This window comes from Apostichopus japonicus, chromosome 14, assembly GCF_037975245.1.
Source record: "Apostichopus japonicus isolate 1M-3 chromosome 14, ASM3797524v1, whole genome shotgun sequence".
In the NCBI taxonomy this organism is placed as follows: domain Eukaryota; kingdom Metazoa; phylum Echinodermata; class Holothuroidea; order Aspidochirotida; family Stichopodidae; genus Apostichopus; species Apostichopus japonicus.
In genome coordinates, this window is record NC_092574.1 from 10,974,226 (window position 1) to 11,000,139 (window position 25,914).

The 25,914-nt window shown below is 36.4% G+C and overlaps 2 protein-coding genes across 4 annotated transcripts in view; one reads left to right on the top strand and one right to left on the bottom strand.

Moving 5' to 3' along the window:
* Positions 1-12,036, top strand: LOC139979384 (myosin-2 essential light chain-like). The gene is made up of 6 exons (XM_071990130.1): positions 1-160; positions 738-759; positions 1,691-1,840; positions 2,661-2,825; positions 4,153-4,230; positions 4,988-12,036. The coding sequence occupies exons 1-6, from the start codon at positions 149-151 to the stop codon at positions 5,014-5,016; spliced, it is 456 nt and encodes a 151-aa protein (XP_071846231.1). The 5' UTR covers positions 1-148; the 3' UTR covers positions 5,017-12,036.
* The window catches only part of LOC139979375 (leucine--tRNA ligase, cytoplasmic-like), a 22,141-nt gene continuing 6,885 nt past the window's right edge, over positions 10,659-25,914 (bottom strand). For 2 of the 3 annotated variants that reach the window (XM_071990100.1, XM_071990102.1), the window contains exons 7-23: positions 25,595-25,839; positions 24,727-24,952; positions 24,047-24,211; positions 23,344-23,538; positions 22,549-22,778; positions 21,668-21,750; positions 20,691-20,829; positions 19,876-20,210; positions 18,864-19,141; positions 18,499-18,639; positions 17,861-17,995; positions 17,231-17,359; positions 16,467-16,577; positions 15,671-15,775; positions 15,020-15,115; positions 14,412-14,544; positions 10,659-13,671 (exon numbers count right to left, since the gene is read on the bottom strand). In XM_071990100.1, the coding sequence (XP_071846201.1) occupies positions 13,466-13,671; positions 14,412-14,544; positions 15,020-15,115; positions 15,671-15,775; positions 16,467-16,577; positions 17,231-17,359; positions 17,861-17,995; positions 18,499-18,639; positions 18,864-19,141; positions 19,876-20,210; positions 20,691-20,829; positions 21,668-21,750; positions 22,549-22,778; positions 23,344-23,538; positions 24,047-24,211; positions 24,727-24,952; positions 25,595-25,839 (2,952 nt within the window). In that variant the 3' untranslated portion in view covers positions 10,659-13,465. Of the gene's footprint in view, positions 13,672-14,411; positions 14,545-15,019; positions 15,116-15,336; positions 15,367-15,670; positions 15,776-16,466; positions 16,578-17,230; positions 17,360-17,860; positions 17,996-18,498; positions 18,640-18,863; positions 19,142-19,875; positions 20,211-20,690; positions 20,830-21,667; positions 21,751-22,548; positions 22,779-23,343; positions 23,539-24,046; positions 24,212-24,726; positions 24,953-25,594; positions 25,840-25,914 lie in introns of those variants that run through there. The other variant, XM_071990103.1, reaches the window with a different exon arrangement.

The window sequence follows — 25,914 nt, forward strand, 5'->3', positions numbered from 1 at the left end:
AGCATGACTTGTTTCATTTCATAACGGCGGTGCTAACCTTAACCATTCAATAGGCCTCCTCTACTGCGTTGTCTCAAAATTACGGCGGTGTCGAAAAGAAAGTGTTTGGATAGAATAAGGACGATTGTATTGCATTACGCCAGTTATAATGTCGAGAAGCGTGAGTTTTATAAAGCTTCTGTGCGAGGTTAAGCTACTTGAAATGACAGATTTGTAAAACAATCAACTAACTTTAGCCTAGGCCTGCCATAGTCCCTAAAGCCTTAACAATAAACAGGGTAATAAACGATATCATTAGTGGTACAGTACATGCAGCACAGTAGCTAGACTAGGCCTTACTACACTTTGGTACAGTAGCACTGCAACCTGCCAGTGTGTATGACATGTTGAGTCAGGATATACACTTGGTTAAGCCCAGTAGCTCCCTGTATGACTGTAACTAGGCAGACAGTTTCAAACGTATTACCTTATATGTAAAGACTTTTACAATAGCATGCATATCTTTGGTTCTGGAAAACTATGTAGTATTACTTAGTTAGGATCATAGGCGTACGAGGCGGGGGGGGGGGCAGGGGGGGCAGACTGCCCCCCCAAATTTCCAGAGGACAAGAAATTCGGGCAAAAGTCCTGAAAAATTCGGGCAGCCTAAGAGGAGAAAAAAAAAAATATTTCTGTTAACTTGCTTTCCTTAGTAACTAGTAACTAGTAGATTAATGTCTTTTCAATTTCTTCCACAGAGAGCAAGTCAACAGCAACGGGGTAAGATCACAGAAGCATTGTTCTGTTTTTATGTTCGAATTTTATCTTTCACTCTGACTTTCAATCAGTTGTGAGCCACTTTTCCATAAAAGTAAGGCTTGACAAAGACATCTCCTTTAATTCCACTTACATCACTTCATGAATGATGACTTGCTATTTCAGTACATTAGTACCTTTTTTTCAAAATTCTACTTGAGTGAAGAAAAACAAAACAAATGAAAATGCAACCCAGGGCATTTTCAACTCAAGTGCAAGTAATGACCTGTAATGGCCATCAGAATAGTATAAAGGCTATAAATGGTTAGAGTGCTCTAATTTGTTTTTCAAAGTTTTCAAAAGTAGCCTTACTTGGAAAGCACATGGTTAGTATCTTCTTATGTTGTGGAATAGTACTACCTACTGTGCTCACTTTTCAAAACAGAAGAAAAACAGATCGCGTAGATCGGTCACTCTGTGTTAAATGAAAAATATATTGAACCTGGCCTACTGTGGCTTACTGGGCACTTAATCCAATATTGAGTGGTCCTTTCTGATTTTTTTCAATCATAATTTCTGGAGAGAATCAACTGCTAAATTTTCCTTCTAGAATGAGAAGGAAAACTTTATAGGGATACAGTAGTTGCACAACATTAATTGAACGACTTTTATATGGTGGGAAGTGAATTTTGTTATGAACTCAACCATTTAGCTATAAATATGCAAATATCTGGGGAAATAAAATCGGAAAAAAAGTGTCATCTGAGGTCCATCAATGTCAAACATCAGTTGAGGTCATGTTATTCAATAAGGTTGCATGTTATTTGAGATCAAATTTTCCAGCATATTCTCATAAATATTAGCAAGTACTAGAGACTAGAGTGATCATTAACTATACATCTGTTGTACAGTACTGTACATTCTTGTTTAAATGATCATTCCTTCTTTCTCCCAGAATCCAGGGACATTTTCCAACTTTTCGATAAGAAAGGCGATGGGAAGATTGACACTCATCAAATTGGTGATGTATGTAGAGCCTTAGGATTAAATCCCTCTCAAGACGTGATTCAGAGGGTGGTGGAACAAGTCGATGATGACAGAAATGGTATGTATGACCTCAAAACTTTAGGGGTTTCTTTAGAAGAAAATGATTTGGCTTTGTGTAATTTCTGACATTGGCTTTCCAATCGATTATGACCTAGAGCTTTGCAATATTTGCAAGATGGAGTACTTAGAAAAAGAAAAGAGGTATCTTTGATTTTTCTTCATAGGTCCTTTTCTTGTGAGGAAAAAACAAAGGAGAAACCAACTTGATGAATTTTTAGTGACCCAACAAACACATACCGTTTTGTCTTGTCTGAATTCTTATCTTTTTTTAGCAACTGTCTGTAATTAATATAGAATGTTCTCAAGATTGATGTTCTCATCATTTGTGAGTAGCTTAGCTTGACTCCGAGTCAAGGTCAAACCCTGACTCATGCTTTCAGTTGTTTATGTTCTGGTCTGTTTGGAGCAGCTTAAATAGGATTGATCAATCTATAAATCAAGAATAATTAATTTGATTGCTTGACAAGATTGTAATATACTGATAAAGCATTTTACTTGATTGTCTGGTACAGAATTGTGAATGTTCAGGTACTTTATGTTGTGTCTTCAATTCTTCCTTTTTTACTGATGTGTAAAAGATGATCAAAGTGTTCTCCAACAATTTGATGATCAAATGGCAAAAGTAATTGTTCCCTCATAATTATTGGGTTTATACATTCAGACATTTCGTGGCTACTGGTCCTACAGTAAAGTGGCATTCTCCAACCTTGTTGGGATTGTTTCTCAGTTGCCCAATGATATCGAGCAAACGATTGTGATGTGGTCTTTGTTAATTAGCTACTTAGCTTTCATGAGAGTTTCCTTTTACATTGTGTCAGGTGCTAGGATATCATTCCAAGAATTTCAACCAATATTTGCCAGTGTATCGAAGGAGAAGGCAATGGGAAGTGCCTCTGACTTTGTCGAGGGACTGCGAATGTTCGACAGTGATGGGAGCGGCATGATAAGTGTGGCGGAGCTACGGCATATTCTCACAAATATCGGTGAGTTAAAATAGAGATGAACAGGTATGAAATTAGGAATGCCAGGAAGAGCTTTTACGTATTCTCACAAAATATCCGTGAGTTATAGAGATGATCAGGCATGAAACTGAGAATGCCAGGATCATAGAGAACTGGCATGTAACCAGCGTGATTTGGCATTTTATAATCTAACATATTACATTTGATATCATGTGAAGAACATTTATGTATTGACAAGGTTGTACATACATGATACACATTTGCTATTTTTGTTTATCTCTTCGATTCTTATTCTTTCTTTGAAAAAAAAAAAAAAGATGAAAATTTCCTCATGCATACTATAGTATAGATCTCTCAAACTTTCTCCACAATGTTTGCTGCACTTGATGGGACTATGCATACATGTACAAGACAGTATTGAGGTCTGCGAATATTGAATGAAAACACATATTAAAAAAACACTTGGGTTCTGTACATAAATACGGTTATCAATTAATCCCGGAGTAACAACAGATGCAGTGTAGTTTTAGTCTTCACTTCAGAGATACTGTAGCAGGATATTATCCAAGGAGATAGCAGGATGGTGTCCAAGGAGATAGCTGGATAGTATACAAGGAAATAGTTGGATCTTAGCAACCTATGAGATAGTAGGGCAAATGATCTCTATCCTACTAAGATCGATATAGTGCTGATGTTATCAGTTGCATAAAAGTGAAACCAATCCCTTGATTGTGTTTTTCTTACATGAATCACTAAGCAGCACCAAAACCATGACCTTTCAGTTTACATCTTGTACAGTTCATCTATAAAGGGAACTGATTAGTTGGTAGGGTTCGGAGGATATATCACTGTTTTTCAAGGTGACCTTTAAGACATCTGCAGTTGACAGTATTAAACATTGTTATGAAAGTGGATTTTCATTCAAGAGAAGCACGAACACAAGCAAGTTATCACAAAATTAAACAACTGAGAAAATTAAGAAAAATAAGACAAAAACATACAAAGCAACAAGCAAAACAAAAGAAAACATGAAAGGCAAAGCTGCTGTAGAGACATTTCATCATCTCCAGTGATTTCATCTAGTTTCAGTCTTTCAACCTGGACATTCTGAGAGGCCTCAAGAAATTTGACCCTGATTGATATTTAATGAATTGTATTTCAGATCACAAAAGGGAAATAGAATACAGGCAGCCATTTTCTACATCAAATCTGTGCAACATTTGCCAGCCTAGAAAAGAATTTCAAGAACACAAACAAATTGCTTGGTTGCCCGCCCATATGTCTGAACGAAATAAATTTCCATGCCGCATAATGCTAATATCATTGTTTGTGTGTGTTGTGTCTTTAGGTGATAAACTCAGCAACTCAGAAGTAGACAGACTGTTGAGGGAAGTGAGGACAGACGGTGGTCTTGTTAACTATGAAGGTAAGTGTACCCCTTAGTGTACCACGGTACCATGGTCTTGTGTACCACGGTAGTGTACCACGGTCTTCAATTTTAACCGTCATCGGTGCCACTTGCCACAATGTGCTTGAAAATCATCCGTTACAGATGGCAACAATTGTCATGCCCCTTGCCATCAAGCTGCCATAGGTTCCCTCATAATTATCTTGATGAATAAATTCTAGTGATATTTGGAAACGGAAAGAACAGGCATTAAGCATCACTGGGAATTATAAAGATGCGGTTTTAAGAATAATCTCACTATGGCAAAAACATGCCTAGGTGCCCTTTCCAATTCTTGAAAGGTGCCTTGGTTTCAGTTTGAAAGCTGACAATTCCTGTGGTGCAATGCTATTTCAATGAAAATCCAAGGACAAGCTTCAACTTTTACAAAACATTTGCCTTGCCTCTCATGGTGCACCATTCGAGCCCTGCTGCAAACTTGTGTAGACCGATTGCCTCACGTTACTTCCCACTTACCCGTCTTTACACGACAATTGCACACTCTCCTAGCAACTTAGAGAAACGAGTTGATTTTTTAACATATAAGATTTGTTCCATAACATTGGTTCCATCACAGTTAGCTAATATACACCTTTGTTCAAGCCTGAAGGTTTGTTTTGAAAAAGTGAAGAAAATGTGTTGTAGTCTAAATCAGTATTTGTGGGTGCCTGCAAGTTATGACAAATGTTAACATAGAACTGATGTGTGTGCATTTGATATTTCACTTGTTTTACAGACTTTGTAAGGCGGCTAATGTCCCAGTGATTGACGCAACCAGAGGTGAAATTTAAAGTAAGATGGGTGACGGGCAGAGAATTCACAACCAAGTAATTTCTTTTCTATTGGATGTTTTGATCGATGACATAAGAATTCTAGGCAGAGATGGGCCAGAAGTACCTCAAGGAATGGAAATGTTGTAGCATGGAACCCATATTAGAAGAAGTGAGAGGGCCATCTATTCACTAATCTTTCTCAGTAAAGAGGTTAAAGTGAGATTCTCAATATCTATTTGTAATTCTTGAAATATTAAGTGCTTTGATTTCTAAAAGGGACCAAACAGAGATATTTTATATCCTGCCATTAATGGATGTTAGCTTTCTAACTAGATGATGAATCATAAGAAATGGGATGGATGGTAGTAAGATAGATTAGCAATGATATGAACTAGGAAAGATGATATGGATAAGCAATGATGTGGATTAGTAATGTTGTGGATTAGTAATGATGTGGATTAGCAATGATATGGTTAAGTAATGATGTGGATTAGCAATGGTATGGATAGCAATGATATGGATTAATAATGATATGGATTAGAAATGTGTAGATTAGTAATAATATGGATTTGCAATGATATAGATTAGTAATGATGTGGATAAGTAATGATATGAATTAGCAATAAATTAAATTGTTCATCAATGAAATGGACTATCCATAAGATAGATTAGATATTGATTTAATAAGTACGAAGATTGATTAGCAGTGATATAGGATAACGATGAGGTTAGCAATGGATTAGATGAGTAATGATATAAATTAGCATTAGATGAGATTGATTAGTTATGGATTGGACTAGTAATAACATGGATTAGATGTGTGCTAGATTAGTAACGAGATTGACTAATTACTAGGTGTAGTAACGAGATGGATCAGAGATGTGATGGATGACAGTGTAATGTGGGTGTATTGGATTAGTGGTGAACAATGAACTGATCTTTAAGGGATTAGATGTGATGAAGAACCAGCAAATAGATATGTGTTAATATATGCATATTATTTTTGCCTAATTTGGTTCATTTATATCTGTCACCTGCAGTTTGGCGTATGAACCAGCCTTTAGAGGTTGAACGATACGCTAATACCCCGGAACAAGGCTTTCACTATTTAAAGTTTTTGTCTCTTAAACCTTTGAAGCAATTCACATTGAGTAGTACTGTTTGAAAGGGTATGCCTGTTAGTGATCATTGGCACTCTCCATTGAATGCCAAGCTAGATTAACAGTTTACCAAAACGAAGCAGAACAACGGGACTGGCACCCTTATATAGAAGGAGTAGTACTCTTTGGTATGCCCGATAGTGTACAGCGGCACTCTCATTTAGAATGGAGTAATATTTATAGTTCTACCTCTGTGTCAAATGAACATAGTAGAAATTTTAAGAGATAACTTCTTTTCTCAAGTCAATGCTTATTTGACTGTTCAATCTGTCTTCCTTAGGCTGTCTATTCTCTTCTAGTGCAATACACCTTCTATTCAGTTCTTTTAAGCTTGGCAAAAATAATTTTAAACTGTTTTTAGTGCAAAGAAAGTCATAATTTATGCAGTCTGGTGACAAATATATCACTTTTCTGAATCAAGAAGGAAATTATTTTTCAGATATCTGTTGATGGTAATGTGTAAATCGATGTGGTTAGCAGGTATTATTTAAACTGAGGCTGTTGATCTCAAGAAATTAATCCAAGGTTCGAACTACTTACAGTGTGGCTCTAAAGTGAAATTAAATGGGTTATGTTTCCGTTTCCATCGGAAAAGATTATTATTTTGATAGTTAAGAGGTCAAAGGATCTGTTTACAAACACCCAGAGGCTTCAAAGCTTCCTTGAAAAGCATGTGACATTATGAAGCAACATCATCATGATATCATGGATGTCTATTCTTAAAAAGTTTCATTCAAATCATGAGCTGAAAATTGTGAAATTTCCATTTTGCATTCGTATTTAACGCCCGAAATGAAAAGAAAGAAAATCAAGCAATTTCAGGGGCAAAGAGATTTTACAAATTGATATAAAAATCATTAATTACTTGGTTCATTAGGTGAGAAAGATCTAAGAGATTGTGTTAGTTTTTACCTTGAATTGTTATCTTCTCATTTAGAGAATTTTTTTTGTTTGGTTTGCAATTAGGAATTATTTACTCATCAGATTTTGTGCAAGCAGTTCTGATTGGAATGCTGTCAACTTTTTGTCTCATTTTAATGTAAAATGTAAATAACAATACGGTTTCCGTACCAATAACTGCCATACATCTTTGAAAGTCGTATACATGGGAATTTGTTCCTTTTTGCATCGCATATTGCTACGAGATACCGGATAAGTCATTCACTGGTTTGGTCAATGGTCGACCACATGCCAAAAGCTGCTATTAAGTATTTAACCTCATTTTAGTCTTTCTTTAGAGGGTGAATCTGCCATTTGTGTTATCAGTTTGTTGGTTTCACTTTTGTGTATTTATTTTTTTCCCTTCATTTTAACAATTTAGCTACATTTTCTCAGGTTGTTGGGCCATTATTCGATACATTTCCATATTTTTTAGTCTTTCATCATGCTAATATATATCTTTCATTGTATCTTATAACACTAGTATTGGCTTTTTACTTCCCTGCCACAACTCATTATTACAATGTCATTGTCTACTCCTGTTACTTACAGAATCAACAAGTGTTTGTCTTTCCGGTTGTCTGAAGGAAGCAGAGTAAAACAATTGTTCTTTGCTAGTTTTATGACTCAGTTTCCTGAAAACTATGTAGTATCATGTCCTAGTTTGCAAAAGCAGGGAAACTGAAACAAGTACTTAACATTTTCCCCAAAGCATTGTGACTTCTTGTCAGCTTTTTAAGCATAATATGAATTAAAATATAGACTGTTTTATGTATTATTTGCGAACATGATGGACCTGCATTTGATGGATAGCACTGAGTTTCCTCACGTAAGCCTTTTCTACTGTTATGTATACTAAATCCTTTATGTATTGAAAAGAGCCATTTCCTGAACAATCTTACATACTTCCCCACTCTCGAAAGATGCACACACACACACACACATTTTTCTTCATATCCTGCTGATAATGGTTGAGCTCATAAAAGCATCATAACTTCCCAGTGATCTGACAACATCAATTGCTGACAAGGCTGAAATATAGCAGACATATTTCTGCATAATCTATTTTTTTATCTCAATACATTACATGTATAGAGATATTGTAACAGTAAGTGGGACTCTCTCTTCTCTTAAAAATTTTTCAGCGTCTTCATACAAAGCTCTTTTTCTCTGGAATTTCCAGAGCAAGAATATATCATATAGACCAACAAAAGTTACTATTTTTTATTCGAGAATTTTATCTCATTCTATGACTTTTTCATCGATTTATGTCGAAATCGGGCCAAATCGGACTGAAAAACGATTGAAACACAACGTTTTTGCACACGCTCCGAAACTTGTTTGTAGGGAACTTTTCCCCACGTTTTCCTGCTCATTTGTTAATTATTATTCGATGTCTATGGTTTATTATGGGCACGTGACATATTACTTCTCAGCGATTGGTTTGTTATCTGCAGTCTAATGTTTTATGAAAGAGAATAGAATAAAATTGTCTTTTAACAGTGGTATCGTCTAAGATAGGGTCCTATTTATTATATTTTTTATTAACATTTTAAACTTCCATTTGTTTTTACAGGTCGGTATGAATAAAACTTTTACTAGTTGTAAATGACATTTTATGGCTTTTATTTGCTTTATTTGATGTTTAAATGATTTTTCTTTCTTAAAACAACACTGAGCTGCCGCCCCTACTTTTAGTAAAAAGGTCCGTTTCTGATGATTAAGCCCCGCCTCCAAGTCTGGTTTATAGCAGATTGGCTATGACTCATGGACAGCTACATGTTAGATATACGAAAATGGCTACCCTCGCGACCAATTTCTTTACTGTAGTTAGGTACGCAAGGTAGTGTATTGCATGCTGAATGCATACACATATTGTGTACTTTTGAATTTTACGTAGTGCATTTAATTAATATCAGGCCTTCGTTTTTGTAACATACATTTAAGGATAGTACTGGGGTTCAGGTAGCTTTTCAGAGCAAGGGCCATGATAAGTTTGTTTGATTGCCCTTCATGTATTTTTGTATAATTACGTTTACACATCTTTGTACTTCTGAAGGCTACTTAGGCATTGGCCTAATGCATAAAATATATATAGGCCTAGCCTAGGCCTATTAGTACTAGTATTACTATTATTAGGCTTTCAGTGATAGCCACATTAGCATTGTACTGGTGTTCAGACAGCTTTTCCTAGGAAGGACCAGGGTAAGTTTGTTTGATGGGTACGTATAAAAGAGGAGCCGGCCATAGCATCACAACTTTTATAAGACTATAAAAATTGTATAAGGTTATGTTTTATTTATAAGATGTATAAGGTTATAAGAAGTATGTTTAGCTTTCTTTTGAACCTGTGATGTTTGACATCAAATGTACAAAGAATTAAAATAAAATAACAAAATGGAGAGGAACTGAGATGGCTATGAGGGGAGGAGGAGGCCACCCATCACTTTCAAATAAAAACTTGTAATCTTCTGTTACATTATTTTTTCCAAGTCATAAATCCATGAAATCTTCATGTCAGAAAAATTGAGATGGAAAAACGTGGGTTGTTTTGATACTTGGAAGTGGACACAGTTTTGATGGTAGTCACCACTACAGTCTACAGTAACATACAGTAGGTTGATAGGCCTAGCTCTCAAGGCGGGCGTCAAGAATATGGTCGAGTTGTTCGCCTCTTCTAATTTGGCCGTTGTCATTGACGTCAAACTATATGACCAAAAAGTCCAACAGAGACTGATCCAAGATGAAGGATACCACATAAAAAACAAGTTCTTAGGTATTCTATGACATTACTAAACCTTGCAACGTCGTTCTTTCGACAAACAAGCAATGAGCGCTAAAGGCAACACTAGCAGGATAAAGTGTAACCTGCAGAGACTATTCGGTGGGCAAAGTAGCTTAAATGCAAGTTATATATTTGTTGTACCATGATTGATATTGATAATTGTAGAGACAGCAAAGATTTGAAATTAGGAATCAAAATTTAAACTTCCAGTATTGAGATACTGCATCATTGATGCTCTTGTTTTATAAAGCTAACAATTTTTATCTTTTTCTTGTATACAGTGCTTGATAGTATTGAATCCATTTAGCTGCACCCACTCATGTGAGGATATTGTATGTTAATGGAAGATATTATAGCTCTTAAAACAAAGCTGTATTTTATTAAGATACTATAAGATGCCAAAGAGTATTCAGAGGGTTATATTGAATGTTGACAATTTAAATAACAGTTTAAAAGATTTGTGAATTATATTTATCACATCATGTATGATCTTGAAAGTACTTGCATTACGTCAATTTATAAGGGTTCCATGTATTCATTTTACTCTTGGGTCTGCTAAACATATTGTCATTGAACAGTATGCAGCTAATAGGACAATTACAATTCAGTATCTCGCTATGCGATACAACACAAAAGTGGCTCACATACGCGGCTTTGACGTTCTAACGTACGGTTATCTCCAAATGTCAATGACAGAAAAAACATCTTGCTCGTATAATGTTTAACTGAAGAAAATACAAACACAGTGTATCAATTACCTTCACTTTTGTTTTGTTTTCAAAATGAAAAACAATTTCCTCTGCTTGTTTCTGCCACAAAGAGAAATATTGAATATTAACCAAGGAAAAAAAATCGAAACTGTTTTCATAGAGTGAAGAACTTAAGTAACCTGTTACATTAGAAAGATAAAATGATCGACCAATGTGTCAAATATGCATATATTTAAAATTCTCGCTGGTTAAAAAAATGGGATGACCCCTAAGCAATATTTCATGTTGGACGTTTTTTGTTTTATCAGAAGGATTGTCAGAAAATAATTCTCGTCAGTAGATGAGTAGTCAGTCTTTAAAGAGGCAGGAAAACCGTGCTTCTACAATCTTATAATAATTATGAAATACACTGTATTTTGTGTTTGGTTTTATCAGTGAATAATTTAGTATTCAAATTTTGTGAAGTTATCTTAAAGGCGCTTATCAAATACTATTATTATTGTACTGTTTTATTGTGCTATTATTCCTGTGAAAAACAAACAGTGATACATAAGGGAGTAATGCATGTATGTTTGTGGCTCTTACAGGCTTTTGGAGGTTCACTTTGAACCTTCAACTTGAAAATATTCTGCCAACTTTTCAAATTGTTTTTCTATATATGCTCAAACTGGTACTTTCCCTACTTACATGTTATTCTTGAATTTTGGGGTTCAAATCTTCCTCCATGACCTTCTCGTAAATGTAAATAACAAGTTAACGGACACTGCAGTCATTTTCATGAAACTTTCTCCTCAAATGCTGCATTTCTCAGAGATAGGAATGTGAAGATGAATGACACCATACCACATGAATTCTGTAAATTGATCAATATACGTAGTCTTTCAGAGATACAGTACTGTCCCATTCTACAAATGTTATCATAATTTCCAACTATGATAGTACTTTCAGTGAAGTATTTTAATCCATTTCCTCAGTCGTCCATGCCTGGAATTCGTCGTCATGACGACGATGTTTCTCCACGGGCAGGTTTATTCATTCAATAAGATGTTCAAGTGTGAACCATTCTTTCATTCCATTTTTGCGAATATTTAATATCTATAAATTTCTATTTTGGTGAAGGTCGGTTTTGAAGCTGGTTCCAGCAGGTGTTAATGCTTATTTAATATACAAATTTTAAACTTTTGCCTCATGTCCTACAATATATTGTACTTAAATATACGTGAGGCTAAAGTTCTCTTAACGTACTTCCTCCAGAAGCTGATTATCATTGTTTTACTGCAAAACTACAGTTTCTATCCCAAAAGAGTTTTTATCATCAATTTTCATTGTAACATGCATGGGCTGTGTTTGTATTCTATTTGTTTCCATCTTTCATCCTTGTAATGTTATTTATCTTGTCAAATATATTCAAAACTATATGTGAATTGTTTCTGATTTTTTGCCATGTTCTAAATGTTCACAACTTATGGATTATCTTGCTCGACTTCCCTTATAACTTGAGTATGCATGAAAGGAGGCAAAAAAAACCAGCGGAACTTGATTGGACCAGAACTAAAAAGTAGACTATCACCATTGTAACATGAGTACCAAAGGGTACCATGCACTTCTGAGTATCATATCAAAATCATATACCCAAAATATAGAAAAGTGTTTAAGGATATACTTGAAAGTTTTAAAACTTTTGAGGCCAACAAATGTATCGCAAATGTGTGTCACTACACTACAGAGTCTATTAAAGTGACACATAAAGGTTCACTGAAGTTGGCAATAATTAGATGCCATTTGAAAGTCTAACATTTATTAAAATAAGGTGACTGAAATTCTCCAGCAATTCCCCCAACAAATTATTTTGATAGTTAACATGCCAACTTGTAGGAACACATTTTTGAAACAAAAACTTGCCAACTCTTAGCATGATATAAGATAAACTGGGGTAATACTGATGACCTTTCAAAAGTCGGAAGTGGTAACATTCCATACATAATTGTACTTGATGAACTGATATCATCAACTGATATCATTCAACCGATATCATAAAGTGATATCATTCAACTGATATCATCAACTGATGTCATCAACCAATATCAACTGATGTCATTCAACTGATATCATCAACTGATATCATTCAACCGATATCAACTGATATCATCATCTAATATTTAACTGATATCATCAACTGATATCATTCAACAGATATCAACTGATGTTATCAACCGATATCATTCAACAGATATCATTCAACTGATGTCATCAACTGATATCATCAACTAATATCATTCAACTAATATCATCCACGGATATCATTCAACTAAAATCATCAACTGATATCATCATCTGATATCATCAACTGACATTAAGTGATTTTCATTATTTGATACAATATTGATACTTTTTGTTCTCTTGATATGAGACAGCGAATTAAATGTCTTAGAAATATGCTTTTAACAGCCCAATGGGTCATAGGTTACATCTAACTCATTGCCAGATAACTTATTTTCTTTTACCTAGGAAAATTTACTCATACTATGATGAAAAAAGAGAGAAAAAAATGCAAAATTTCCTTCATTAACCCAAAGTTCTTCACCAACAGCAGTCAAAAGTAAAATTCTCTCTTGCTTTTAACCTTGCATAGTCTTCTGAACGACAAGTAAAGACTACCTACTACCCTACTAACAAAAGTTAACTATCCTCATAGAAAGCCCTTGTCAAAGGCAAGATCATTTACCAGAAAAAGGAAGCGAATTAAAAAAAACCAGCAGCAAACCCCAAGAAATCTTTTCACAAACCAGGAGCTATTAAGGACTCCTTAAGCAGAAGTTACTCTTTATATTTCTCTTGCTGTTTCGGTCAGCGTACTATATACGCTAAGGTATCGCCGACGTTCAGTTTGCTTCCATTCTGGGAGACCGTGATCTCATTCTTTTCTAAGTCTATACTGAATGTTGACTCCGGTGAGATGACAACCTTCCCAAACTTGGGATCGTCGAACTTTGGCAGTTGTCTCGGTCCGAGCACTGGATCGTCAAAGTGAAGAATGTCTACCCGAGCAGGATCTGTATTGCAGAGAGAGTTGGAGTCGATGATAAAATGAGAATGGTTTTTTGTTCGCCACACACTCTGATCTGTTTTTGCATTCTGGAAGGTCACGTTCTCTTACAATTTTTATGCATTCAATTTAAAAGTAAGTTTTAGAAGTCGGAATGTTTTGTTATAGATATTACTTTCTCCCTCACATGTCACCAATACACAAGACATGCCCTACCTCTCACCTTGCTACCCCCCCCCCCCCCCTCAACTCACTGTTGTTAAGAAAGAACAGGAACAAAAACATGTCTCTCAAAGATATATTTGTACTGCTAACAATATTGCGTCTTTGATATTCTCTCTAGAAAACAAGATTCATTAACTTATTCATTCTAGTGCACACAGACCTATCCAATTTCTAGACGAAAGTTTTAAACATTTCCCTAAAAAATGAAATCATAAAATGATCTAGTGAATTTCAACAGTTCAGGATGCTTATGAAGTTGTTTTGAGCTCAGGCTAGAGACACCCCCAGACAATTAGCAAACTGAAAATGGGCTTCCACATTAGGACAGATGTGGTTCATTATCGTGTGCAAGAAATCTTTGCTCAAATTTGTTCTTCTTTGGAATTTTAATGACTTCATAATCAATAGTGATATTTTAACAAAGACCATATAATTATTATACAATCATTGGTCTCTGAAATGAAGAATTCTCTTGAAACCTTTGAAACTAAAATCGACTTTACACCCTATAGACTCTACTACCTTTGATGCCTCTGTCATATTTTACGATCCTTCTTGCGATGGAAACGACAGAGTCCCCATCTAGCACATCAACTGTTAGGGAGAAGTGACCGCTGTGAGGTTGCGGGTTCACCATGTGAACTGACACCGATGGCTGCCAGAGAGAACAAGAAAAAGATTCAGCCCTAAAATTGCTATGCCAATCTTGATCAATTGTTTACATGAAGTTTACAAGTGTTAAAACTTAAGTTAGCGTTATTAATGATTCACATAATGAAGTTTACAAGTGTTACAACTTAGGGTTAGTTATGATTCCCATAATGAAGTTTACAAGTGTTACAACTTAGGGTTAGTAATGATTCGCATAATGAAGTTTACTAGTGTTACAACTTAGGGTTAGTTATGATTCCCATCATGAAGTTTACAAGTGTTACAACTAAGGGTTAGTAATGATTCGAATAATGAAGTTTACAAGTGTAACAACTTAGGGTTAGTAATGATTCGCATTTCTTACATTAAAGGGTATTCCAGTGGTAGACAATGGGACACTCGTAGGGAGGACGGAAAATACCAAAAAAAAACCCATCTCAATTTCATGTTTCAAACTCCTAGATCATGGTATTGCTTACCTTAGCTACGAAACTTGAAAATGGTTTGCCAGGTGCACACTGTTCCTGGATCTTTTCTGTGGCATCCTCACTGTATTTAATCTCAACACCTTCAAGCTGGTATGAATAAAACATAATAATACAATCCACACCTTCAAGCTGGTATGAATAAAACATGCTCATTGAATAAAATGCCACATCTTGAATCAGTTACAAAATTCAAACATGATCGCAATGAATTGAAACTTGGTATGAGCAAAACAGGGTAATAGAATGATTTTGACATCTTTGAAGCTGGTATAAAAAAGATATAACCTTAACGATGCATTGATAAACATAACAACGTAAAAGATCTAAACACCTTCAAGCTGCTATGAATAAAACATGAAAATGGAATGATTTCAACATCTTCATAGCCGGTATCAAAAATAAGACAATACAATGATGTTCGACAGCTTCAATGTGTTATAAAGTAGACATAACAATACAATCCACACCTTAAACACTGTATAAACATGATGGTATAAAAGATCTCAACAATGGAATGATTTCAATATCAAGAATATAATGCCTAGATTCTTTTGTTCTTTTTCCACATCTGGTATTTTATTACACTTCAGAACACAATAATATGGAACCCCCCCCCCCCCAAAAAAAAAATCAATATCTTACATCCAAAGAGCTGACTAGGTAGTCCAATCCACTTTCCAGAGTCTTCTTCTCATCAAATTCCGACGTCCTGTCCATTCCTCTGATCCCATCTGCAGTCACCTTCTCCTAAAAAAAATACCAAAATGCACAAGATTTGCTTTTGTAATTTTTTTACAAATTTTACAATTATTTTTTTATTTTATTGTTTATTTTTACAAATTTTAACAAATATAAACCAACATCCTCCACTACACACAAAGTAATAGGTTGTACAAACTGGTTACATATTTTACAAAATGAAGTGGTTAGTCGATACATTGTGTCATGTGGTTACCCTCCTACTAAAAGTCTGCCGCAGACCACCCTACTAACAGATCCTGGTGAAATCGCTGTTTTGCTTCTGCTGTCCCACATCTTTGGAACAAATTACCCGAATCCATCAAACTCTCTCCTTCTCTAGTGTCCTTAAAATCTACTCTAAAACCTCAACTGTGTCCTTTACCCCCAACGACCTTTGATTGAATTTTACCGTTTGTATATCATTCTGTAACTGTCTGTAACTTACTTTGCCCTTTCTCTCTGTAGTTTCACTGTGCCATGAGCGTCTCTTTGACGGATACCTGCGCATTTCAAATGTTTATTCTTCTTCTACTAATTATTATTATTATTAAAGGTCATTTCAATTGCCCTCAGATATGCTAGACAGACTAACAAGACAAAAAGATCACAAATCTGTAGCACTTCCTCTATGTTGATGAACAAAGAGACAGACTGGACAAGTTTCTCGGTGAAGTGTGACAGAGAAATCATCTCTTACCTTGATATGCTGAACAAACGGCATGACTTTCTTCATAAACTTTTTGACCACATCTACCGTCTTCAGCTCACTGACGATGACTTTGTTCTCTGGAAAACTGTTGTTGTTTTCCTATTTTTCGAGATGAAAGAGAACAAGCCAAAATTTACATGCATGATTAGTTGTTGTGACAGGGAAGGGACAAAATGCTCAACTAAATAAAAAATTTTAAATCCAGAAACTATTTTTATGCAGGCTTCTAGTTTTGGTTAAAGGTCAGCAATAACACATTAACACAAATCCTTCAAATTTATTAAGATTTAAGAAATAGAAATGCCAATTTCACTTTGCGAATATTGAGCAAAGTCATTGCTCGGAGGATTGGAGGACAGCGGAGGACCCTTCTTTGGTTTACAGGAAATATATAAAGGAAGCCGGAAAATAAATCTCATTTAATTGAGGGTAGACTTTTAGCATTTTAGGAGAAAGTTTTATTCAGAAGACAAATGATCCAGTTGTGATACGTCGCTGAAGATGAATCCCAAGCAGATGGGGAGGGGGAGGGAGGGGTATGGGGAGGTTGTGGCCAAGAAAAGAAATAAACTTTAAGATGTGAAATGGTGCATGCCAAGGCATATTTGGGTTATAAATTAGGTCTACAGTTAGATATACTTGCAATTGTGCTAATAAGGTTCTAGTGGGGTTGGATATATGCAGGTCTCTTGTACTTTTTACTTCTTCTAATGTTCTGGGGTGATAAATCCATTTGGACAAATTTGACTTACCTCATGCATTTTCTTCAGACATTTGAGAACAGCGTCTTGCCAGGGAGGGTAAGACTTTGCGATGTAGACGATGGCGTGTGTTGGAGGCTTGGTGGGCACTGGGGGTCCCTTCTTGCCCTTCTGTGGTTTCTAAAAGGTACAGGAAGAGATAATTCATACCACACTGAGTCAAAACAAGAAAGTTCAGCCATTGCCTCCTTTGCGTTGTGCAATTTGTTACAATTACATTGCTATTGATACAAAAAGTAGGTCCCCGAGGTGTACAAAGTGGGACTAACGTCAGAAAGAGATTGTTAGGTCAGGATAAAAAAAAACCATTTATGACATATTTGAATGGATCATTCTAATGTTTGTAACATGAGAGGAAAACATTTGAGAGTCAGCTATACATCTCTTTTTTATGATAATTCTTAAAACTATTCTGTTTGACATATTTCTTATCACAAACCTCTACAAGAAGAATACCAAAAGCGACGATATGAAAAGAACTGTAAAACACAATAGACAGAGGGTGTGTTGGATACAGCTCACATGTAACAGCCAATGCAGTGATTTGCTACCTTTCAGTATTACAAGCTGTTTCATGGCTTGTATTGCAGACAACATCCCCAGGTTTGTTTTGTTTTTTACCTTGCTGGCTTCCTTTAGAGCGATGAGGCGCAGACGCAGATCCCTCGCCGTGTTCATCAGGAATTGAGAAGACCTTAAGAGTACCTCGTCCACCTCACCGGGAACTGGCCACGAAGCTCTCATCAGCAGAGACTCCTATTGAAAGAAGACATGAAATGTTTAAGTCATCAGCTTACACCTAAAATTTATTAACACCATCATCTTGTGACCCGATGTTCAAGGTAATATGACAAAACAACCACAGTATGGGCCTCATCATAACCACAGACTATAAAACCAAGTATATATATATATATATAAAAAAATCCTTGTAAAGTTGGTGGTAATGTAGGTGGCATATTCCATTGAGAGAATAACAAAACATCAAATGGCAACAACAGAATTTGGATCAGCGACCTCACCAATCAAAGACTCGTAGACTATCAACTGCGTGCGCTATCCCACCTTACTTTCGTGGTGGTTCCTTAACATTTACACTTCATAATGTCTGTTTTGTCCACATGATTGTGATAAGTTTTATTAGATGCTTTCCTTGCCAAGGAGCTTCTGTGTAAAATCATTTCACAATATGTTTTATATTTTGCCGGTGACTTTTCTGAAAATCACCTGCTTATTACACATGTTGGTTTCATGCTAACCTTGCCAAGGAGTTTCCAGATGTGTTCCCCTAGATGAGGACAGATAGGTGCCAGTAGGAGCACTTGTCTCTCGATAAACTGAAGGATGAGATCTCGATGGACGCCCTGCGATGACCATTCACGATATCGGTCCCTGGCAGCCTGTGATCGAAGCAAAATAAAGCTACAACCTTACGGCAATACATACAAGAGAGACCGACCACTCAAAAAATAGTCAGTATAGCATCGGTAATCGAACACACGACCCGACTTTAAAGCACAAAATCTGAAAAATGTGGTACATGATATGAAGATGACAATCATATTTAGTCAAAACATCTGTCACTCTGTTGCCGGTGGTTTGACAGTGGACATATCAAATTTACCTGGAATTCAAAGAAACCGGTCTTCAAAGCCTCCTTGTAAAGCATCAGCGAGTAATTCTTGTCAGTCTCTCTGATCAATGCGTTCATCTGACTTTCAAAGACCCGATCCTGGAAAGAATCTCTCGGCCCTGTCCTCAGCTTGTACTTGCACTCCAGCATCTCTTGGGTCCACTCCAGGAAATTGTAAAGACGGAGGATCCCTGCATCCGCCATGTCCTCAACGAAGTTGGCGTCCTCGATGGCTAGATCACCACTATCTGCCAGGGCTAGTCTCATTCCTGAAGGTAAGGATGGATTAAGACGTTAAATTCATCACAATTCAAAGTCAAAAATGAGTGTTTTTAAGTCCATGCCTTGTTTGGGTAAATTACAGACTGTGATCAGAGTTTACATCTAAGAAGGTAATTTGAGAATATTATAGGTGCAATGAAAATTAATCCCATTATCATAGGAAAGGAGCAAGAAAACAGTTATAATTATCATAATTAAACTGATAAAAGGTTTGGACTAATTTTTACCATGATTTGCAACAACACTAATTTAGTCAAGCTTATTGAGCTAAACTTAATTGGGAATTTATTATTGAAATAACATCAAACTATTTTATCAAAACCCAAGGAGGTAAATGACGCCAGGTTCCTTTAAATGCATTTGTAATAGATTTTGTGTGCTTCAGATCAAACCAAATGCAAAGGTTACGGACATAGAGGCTAGACATGCATTACAGAAACATGATTACAGATGCACAGTTAAGAGGCTAGACATGGGTCACAGAAACATGAGAAGATACGGGACATAACTCACAAAGAGTTCAACTTTGACCTGTCTATTCCAAGAAAAACAAAAATGAAAGCCACAGAATATTACATAATTAGAAATAGATAGAAAGACATCCATGTAACTTTAAGTTGTAAATCTTGCAACAGATAACTAGATGTCGTTTCCATTTCAATCCTGCGAGAATTTCATATTGAAAAGTGAAAGAGACAACTCCAACTTCCGTGACGCTCACCGTCGGCTGAAAACTTCTCCAACGCCTGACAGAGGGTCAAGAAATTTCCGGTGGATTTGCTCATCTTCTCGTTGTTGAGTAGAAGATGGCCGTTGGTCCGGATCTCTTTGGGCCACCTGCTGGGTTCGTCGGGCCACATGGCGCAGTGGTTGTACAGGTAGTAAGTGAGATGGTTCTGGACGAGGTCCTTTCCCGACACCCTGACATCTACTCCGTACCAATAGTTGAACTCATTCCTCAATTTATTCAGAGATGCTTTGGGAATCTTAGTTTTAGGGAATGGTTTCTTGGGATAAAAGATGTAGTCCCATACTTCAGGTGTCATCTGCTCAGGCCTATGTGGGGAAAAAACTTAGTAAGTTTTCAATTTTTTTTTTTAAATCAGCAATGAAACTAGCTGGACTAGAAAAATTTATCTATTCATTCTATTTCGTACATAGTCTTTAGCTTTGCATCGTCAGTGCTTCTTCCTAGTAACTTAATTAATGACCTTACAAGTGGTTGATATGCTGAAATGGACTTAATGCATTAAATATAGAAATATGCATACAGTTTAAAGCATTAAATGTAAAAACATGCATAAAGCATTTCTGTGAAGGTTTCAAACTTAAATAGGGATTGTTTCCATGGACTTATTATTTCCGAGAGGTACCTCATCTTGCAAATATTGTTGTAGTGGCAGCGTGCATTAGCAATGTCATCTCGTCCTGACTGAATGTCAATACCAGCCAGGGAAGCTTCGCTTCGCTTTTCAGACCCCAGTTAGAAAAAAGGCTCTTGCAATCACCATAATACTAAAGCTATTGACCACTTACTTGATCTTAATAGGACTAGGTCCGGAACCATCAAACACCCCTCCCTGTAGTAGATGACATACAGTGTAGTAAGACATATAGATGGTGGAATCAGACAAGGACTCGATCAGGTACTGTGGATCCCAGGGTAGCTTGGTTCCTGGAATATCAAGAGGATGAGATAAATCACATCTTAGTAGAATCCTCTTCTGAGACGGATGAACAAAACTTAAACTATCATACGAAAGGAAATCGCAGATGTATACCGAACGAGAGACCAGCTTACAGTTAACGCTTGCATATGGAAGTAACTGTATTCCACTTTCTGAGATCTGTTCTTCAATGGTGAGTGGAGTTATTAAAAGTAATTTTCCTGACTCGAGTCAACGACTCTGGTCACTGTACTATCTGTACGGGAAAACTTTTTATCGTCAGTTTACTTTGGAAATTCAGTGACTTGAGTAAATCCCACACTGGTAGCTAGTCCAATGTTTCAAAACAAGCAGGGTTTCCTCTGGTACCAAAGGGGTGCAATTAGCTGATATATAACACAATCAAATTAAATGATTATGACAACTTCATCCCTCCTTCCTATTTATACAGTAGACTAGGCCAAATTAATATTAGCTATGGAAGGGTGGTATGGACTGGCATGGTGTTGATATTTAGTTTGCAATACAAGAAAAATGGCTTGGCCTGGAGTACAGACTCCATGAAGGATTGCACATAGCTCTGTAATATACAATGTCTTCATAAGCCAATCCCCAGTTGGAATAAACTACAAGAATTTGATGTAAGTAAAATTACTAAATTGTCCAGTTTCAATAGATCTAAAAGGCATCCTGTTATCAGCATAAAGGAATCATTACATCTAGCTACTGGAATAACAATCACAGAGTTTGAATCATATATAAAAAAAGTTTAAACTGATCAACAAGAACATCTCAATAAGCAGATATACTCAGAGAACAGGTGAAATGTGAGTAGTTGGATCTTACCGAGGCCATAGGATCTTGAACAAGCATGGTGATGCAGCCAATCTAGCGTAACTTTAAAGTTCGCTCTGGTCTCGTTAGAGTGACTATAGATAAACAACAAATGGGGAGGGATGTTAACTTATTGTTGCTGTCTTTCCTCAACAGCAACAAAAATTCAATGAATGAAAGAAGGAAAGAATTCCAATTTGTACCTGATGAGGGAAGGGTGGGTCAGGAGGTGGATACAGCCCTGAGGACTTTGAGAATATGAAGGGGGCCAGAGAAAATAGAATAATAATAATGATGATAATAATAATAATAATAATAATAATAATAATAATAATCATAATAATAATAATAATAATAATAATAATAATAATAATTATAATAATAATAATAATAATAATAATTATAATAATAATAATAATAATTATAATAACGATAATAATAATAAGCAGTTATTTTTATAACACCCAAGCGACCTCAAATGTGGGAGAAACCCGCAAGGGCTTATGGATTACAACTTACATGTCTCAATTCAACATTTTAACTCAAATTTGGAAACCTTTCAATTTAGAAAGGCATTTCAGACGGGAAAACCGTAGATTGCTCTTGGATGAAAAACCCACCATTCTATGCTCTGGATGCGTTTCGAACACCGAACCTTCCTATTGCTAAGCCTCATTGCTTCAAATGCCATCGCTTTTATCCACTCGGCCACAGCACAGATTATATATGGGATAAGGAATAGTCTAAATCCATTTTGATAATATACTTAAGGAAAAATGAAATGACCAACAATGGGGACCTGGTGACATGACTGCTCCTGGTGCCTGAGCTTGCTCTCTACACTGAACTGAAAATAAAATTAAAAAACCCTTGTCCATCGAGTAAGTACTTACGTATTTATGTTTTCTAACGCTTGTTGTGTGATTTTTTTCCACTTTTCTTCGCCATAATCTAAGAACCATTGGTCACAGAGGGCGACAACACACTCATCACCAGACCGAGACATCACCATTTTCTCTGGCTCAAAGTAAACCAGAGCTTCGTTGCTTGCGATCATGTCATTCTGGACTACCTTCTTCACGTCTTGTACTTTCTGGCCAGAGTACTTCCCCACTTTCAAAACCTGAGATAAAGATGTGATAATTTACCTCAACCAGAGTTGGAAGTTTTCTAACTTCTGGTTTGGATGATGATATCAAAGTACTCTACAAGTGTTCATACATTGGCCAATATAAACAAAGATCTATTGTCATACAGAACAATACCCTTCCTCTGTGAGGACAGATATTAGACTTGTTTTGCTTGACTTTTGCTTCATATTTAAACATGTTAAGATCCCAGCAAACTCAAACTTTGCACAAAGACTTTTGCATCAGTAGACTGAAACCAATACCATAATTTGTTCCCAGAATATGAGTTACTAAATGTCTCCACTTTTGGCAGCAATGGAGTGATCTCACCAGAAGAATATGAGCTGCATAAGCCTTCTGATTTGACTCACGAATGGCTTTGAGATTTGAAATAGTCAATAACGGTATCCATTACTAAACAAGAAATGATTTGCTTCTGTTATCATATGGCAAACAGTAATAGTCTTATACTTATGCCTCACAAATATTGTTATCTTCGAACATTACTCTTCAACTGAACACATCTTCGTCATGGCAACAGAGCACTTTTATACTCACTCCTTCGTAAAATCCTTTCAGGTAGACCTTGGCTTTTGCTTCGGCCAGTTGATCTTTGTCGTTTTGACTTTTCACTTTGAATTCATCGCAGGCCTGTATCGCTGACAAGTCTCCGTAATCTGGTACATCGATGATCGGTATTGGGGCAAACGGTAACACCATCTCGTCCTTCAGACCATACTTTGCTCGGAAATCCTGAAATGTCGAACGGTTTGTAAATATCAAATAGACGGCATCACATAAAGATATGAACGATCTAAGCTGTCGATACCTCTTCATTTCAAAGAATAATCTAACCACCCTCCTTTATCCTTAAATCCCTCAAAAATATAATAAGAAGATGAAGAAAATCTCAAATTTATGCCATGACATAAAATATATAAACAGTTTCCTGTCAACAAACCCTAATAGCATGAAATGAAATTACAAGAATATATTATCTTATGAAAATAACATCAGAAGTACTTGTATGGAGCAAACTTTGTTAATAATAGTCCCCTTATGGTGGTACAATGTGGCCCCTTCTCTGTCCCCCCCCCCACCCTCCCAATCATACTTTTTAACCAAACTTCATTTTGGTGTCAATCGACTCACTGGCCAGAAGAAACGATTCAAAGGCAGTTAAAGAGACCAATGTGTTATGAAACATATCTAATCAATGAAACCAGACAAGGTTCTTTATTTAAAGTGAGCAAGGCCAAACCTTCTTGTTCTGAAGATCTCTAAGTGCAGCATAATCGTCGGGAGCATCAGAAGGGACACTGGTCACCACTCCTGTTCCTTTGTTCTCCTTGATGGTCAGCATCGGGAGGGTGTAGATCTTGTCGTAGGAGGTCATCGGTGCTTTCAGAGGAATACCCATTATATCCTGCAGGAACAACACATATCATCAATATAAACCATACATATCAGCAATACAAAACATATCAGCAATATAAACCATACATATCAGCAATAAATAAACCATACATATCAGCAATACAAAACATATCAGCAATATAAACCATACATATCAGCAATACAAAACATGCAGCAATATAAACCATACATATCAGCAATACAAAACATATCAGCAATACAAAACATATCAGCAATATAAACATACATATCAGCAATACAAAACATGCAGCAATATAAACCATACATATCAGCAATACAAAACATATCAGCAATATAAACAATACATATCAGCAGTACAAACATATCAGCAATATAACCCTGTTACACCACTCCTTCACCATATCGGGAACAAAACATATCAGCAATATAAACGATACATACCATTGTATGAGGATACTATCATCATAAACATCTCTACAGCATTGGTTAATGATACTGGTTGTGTTTGCTGCTCCTTTAAAGCTTAAAGTATATCTCTCATACCTGTCCAGTCAAAACTGCAAGCTCCTTCACTTCCCCTTCCTTTGGTAAGATTCCTTGGAAAGATGCGTTCCTCGCAGATCGACGAGTGCTGATGAATATCTCGCCCTTGGTATTCTCGTAGGCTATGTAAGGAATACTTGGTGCCACCCAGCAGTTGGTTTGCCCGTACATTGTCTCTGGCCTGAGAGTGGCCGCTATGAGATACACACTTTTGCCTTCAAATTTCCTGAAAGAAAATTTCAATCAGAGAGTTTACACATAGAGGATTGGAATGCCTTACCTTGCTAGGCTTAGTAGCCTATATGATTAATGTTGGGCCTAGGCTTTGTTGCACACAGAGTAATGCTTATGTAACAGGAACGCCTAAAGTTACATATATATTCAAACTGACTGTACTAGACTTAGTAGCCTTTATGATTCATGTTTGGACTAGCAGCAACTAGTAGCTATGTTGTTTAGCTCGCACATTATCCTTGTGTGTTTCACCTATGCCTTTACATATTTAGGTAACTACAGGTTTTACAACTAATATCAACTCCATTCTGGACACTGTCTGGATATAATTTATAACTCAGTGGTAACAGCATTTTAGAAACAGTTTAGGAAATTAAAAATACTACCACTCTTGACAAAGGTGTGGAGACTGGATGCAGGCAGGAGAGATTGGGGGGGGGAGGGGGGGTTCGGGCTACAATACAGATAACACTCAACTTCAAACACGGAATAATTTACTGTTTTGCAAATACCTTAGAGGTTAATATACTTTATTTACCACAGTTAGTGGAAAGGATACAACTTTCTGTACAATACGAAATGCAGGTTTTTTGCATTTATGTAGCAAATTTGGCCTATACTGCAACTGACTTACTTCAGCTTTGGAGGATACGGCGTTAAGACCTTCATCTTTATCAGGGTGTACTCTTGGGGACCGACACCTTCTCCGCTGTATCTGTCGTGATCCATGCACGGTTGGCCATCCTTAGGAGAGTATATGGTATGACGCTTCCCAAACTTGATCTTACCCCTCTCCTTCAGGCGATAGAATTGCCATTTCACGAAAGAATCGTAGTATGGGTTGGCATCGGTTGTGATGAATGACCTTCTCCAATCAACCTGGAGATAAATGATAAATGGTTACATATCACCGGTGGAAGCCTTGACGCAAGTTCTCAATCAAGGGTGATGTTT

What these genes read in the sequence shown, in the direction of transcription:
- LOC139979384 (XM_071990130.1), top strand. An exon ending in AGCAAGTCAACAGCAACGGG is followed by an intron (nt 760 to 1,690) that starts GTAAGATCACAG and finishes TCTTTCTCCCAG; the next exon opens with AATCCAGGGACATTTTCCAA. An exon ending in AGTCGATGATGACAGAAATG is followed by an intron (nt 1,841 to 2,660) that starts GTATGTATGACC and finishes ACATTGTGTCAG; the next exon opens with GTGCTAGGATATCATTCCAA.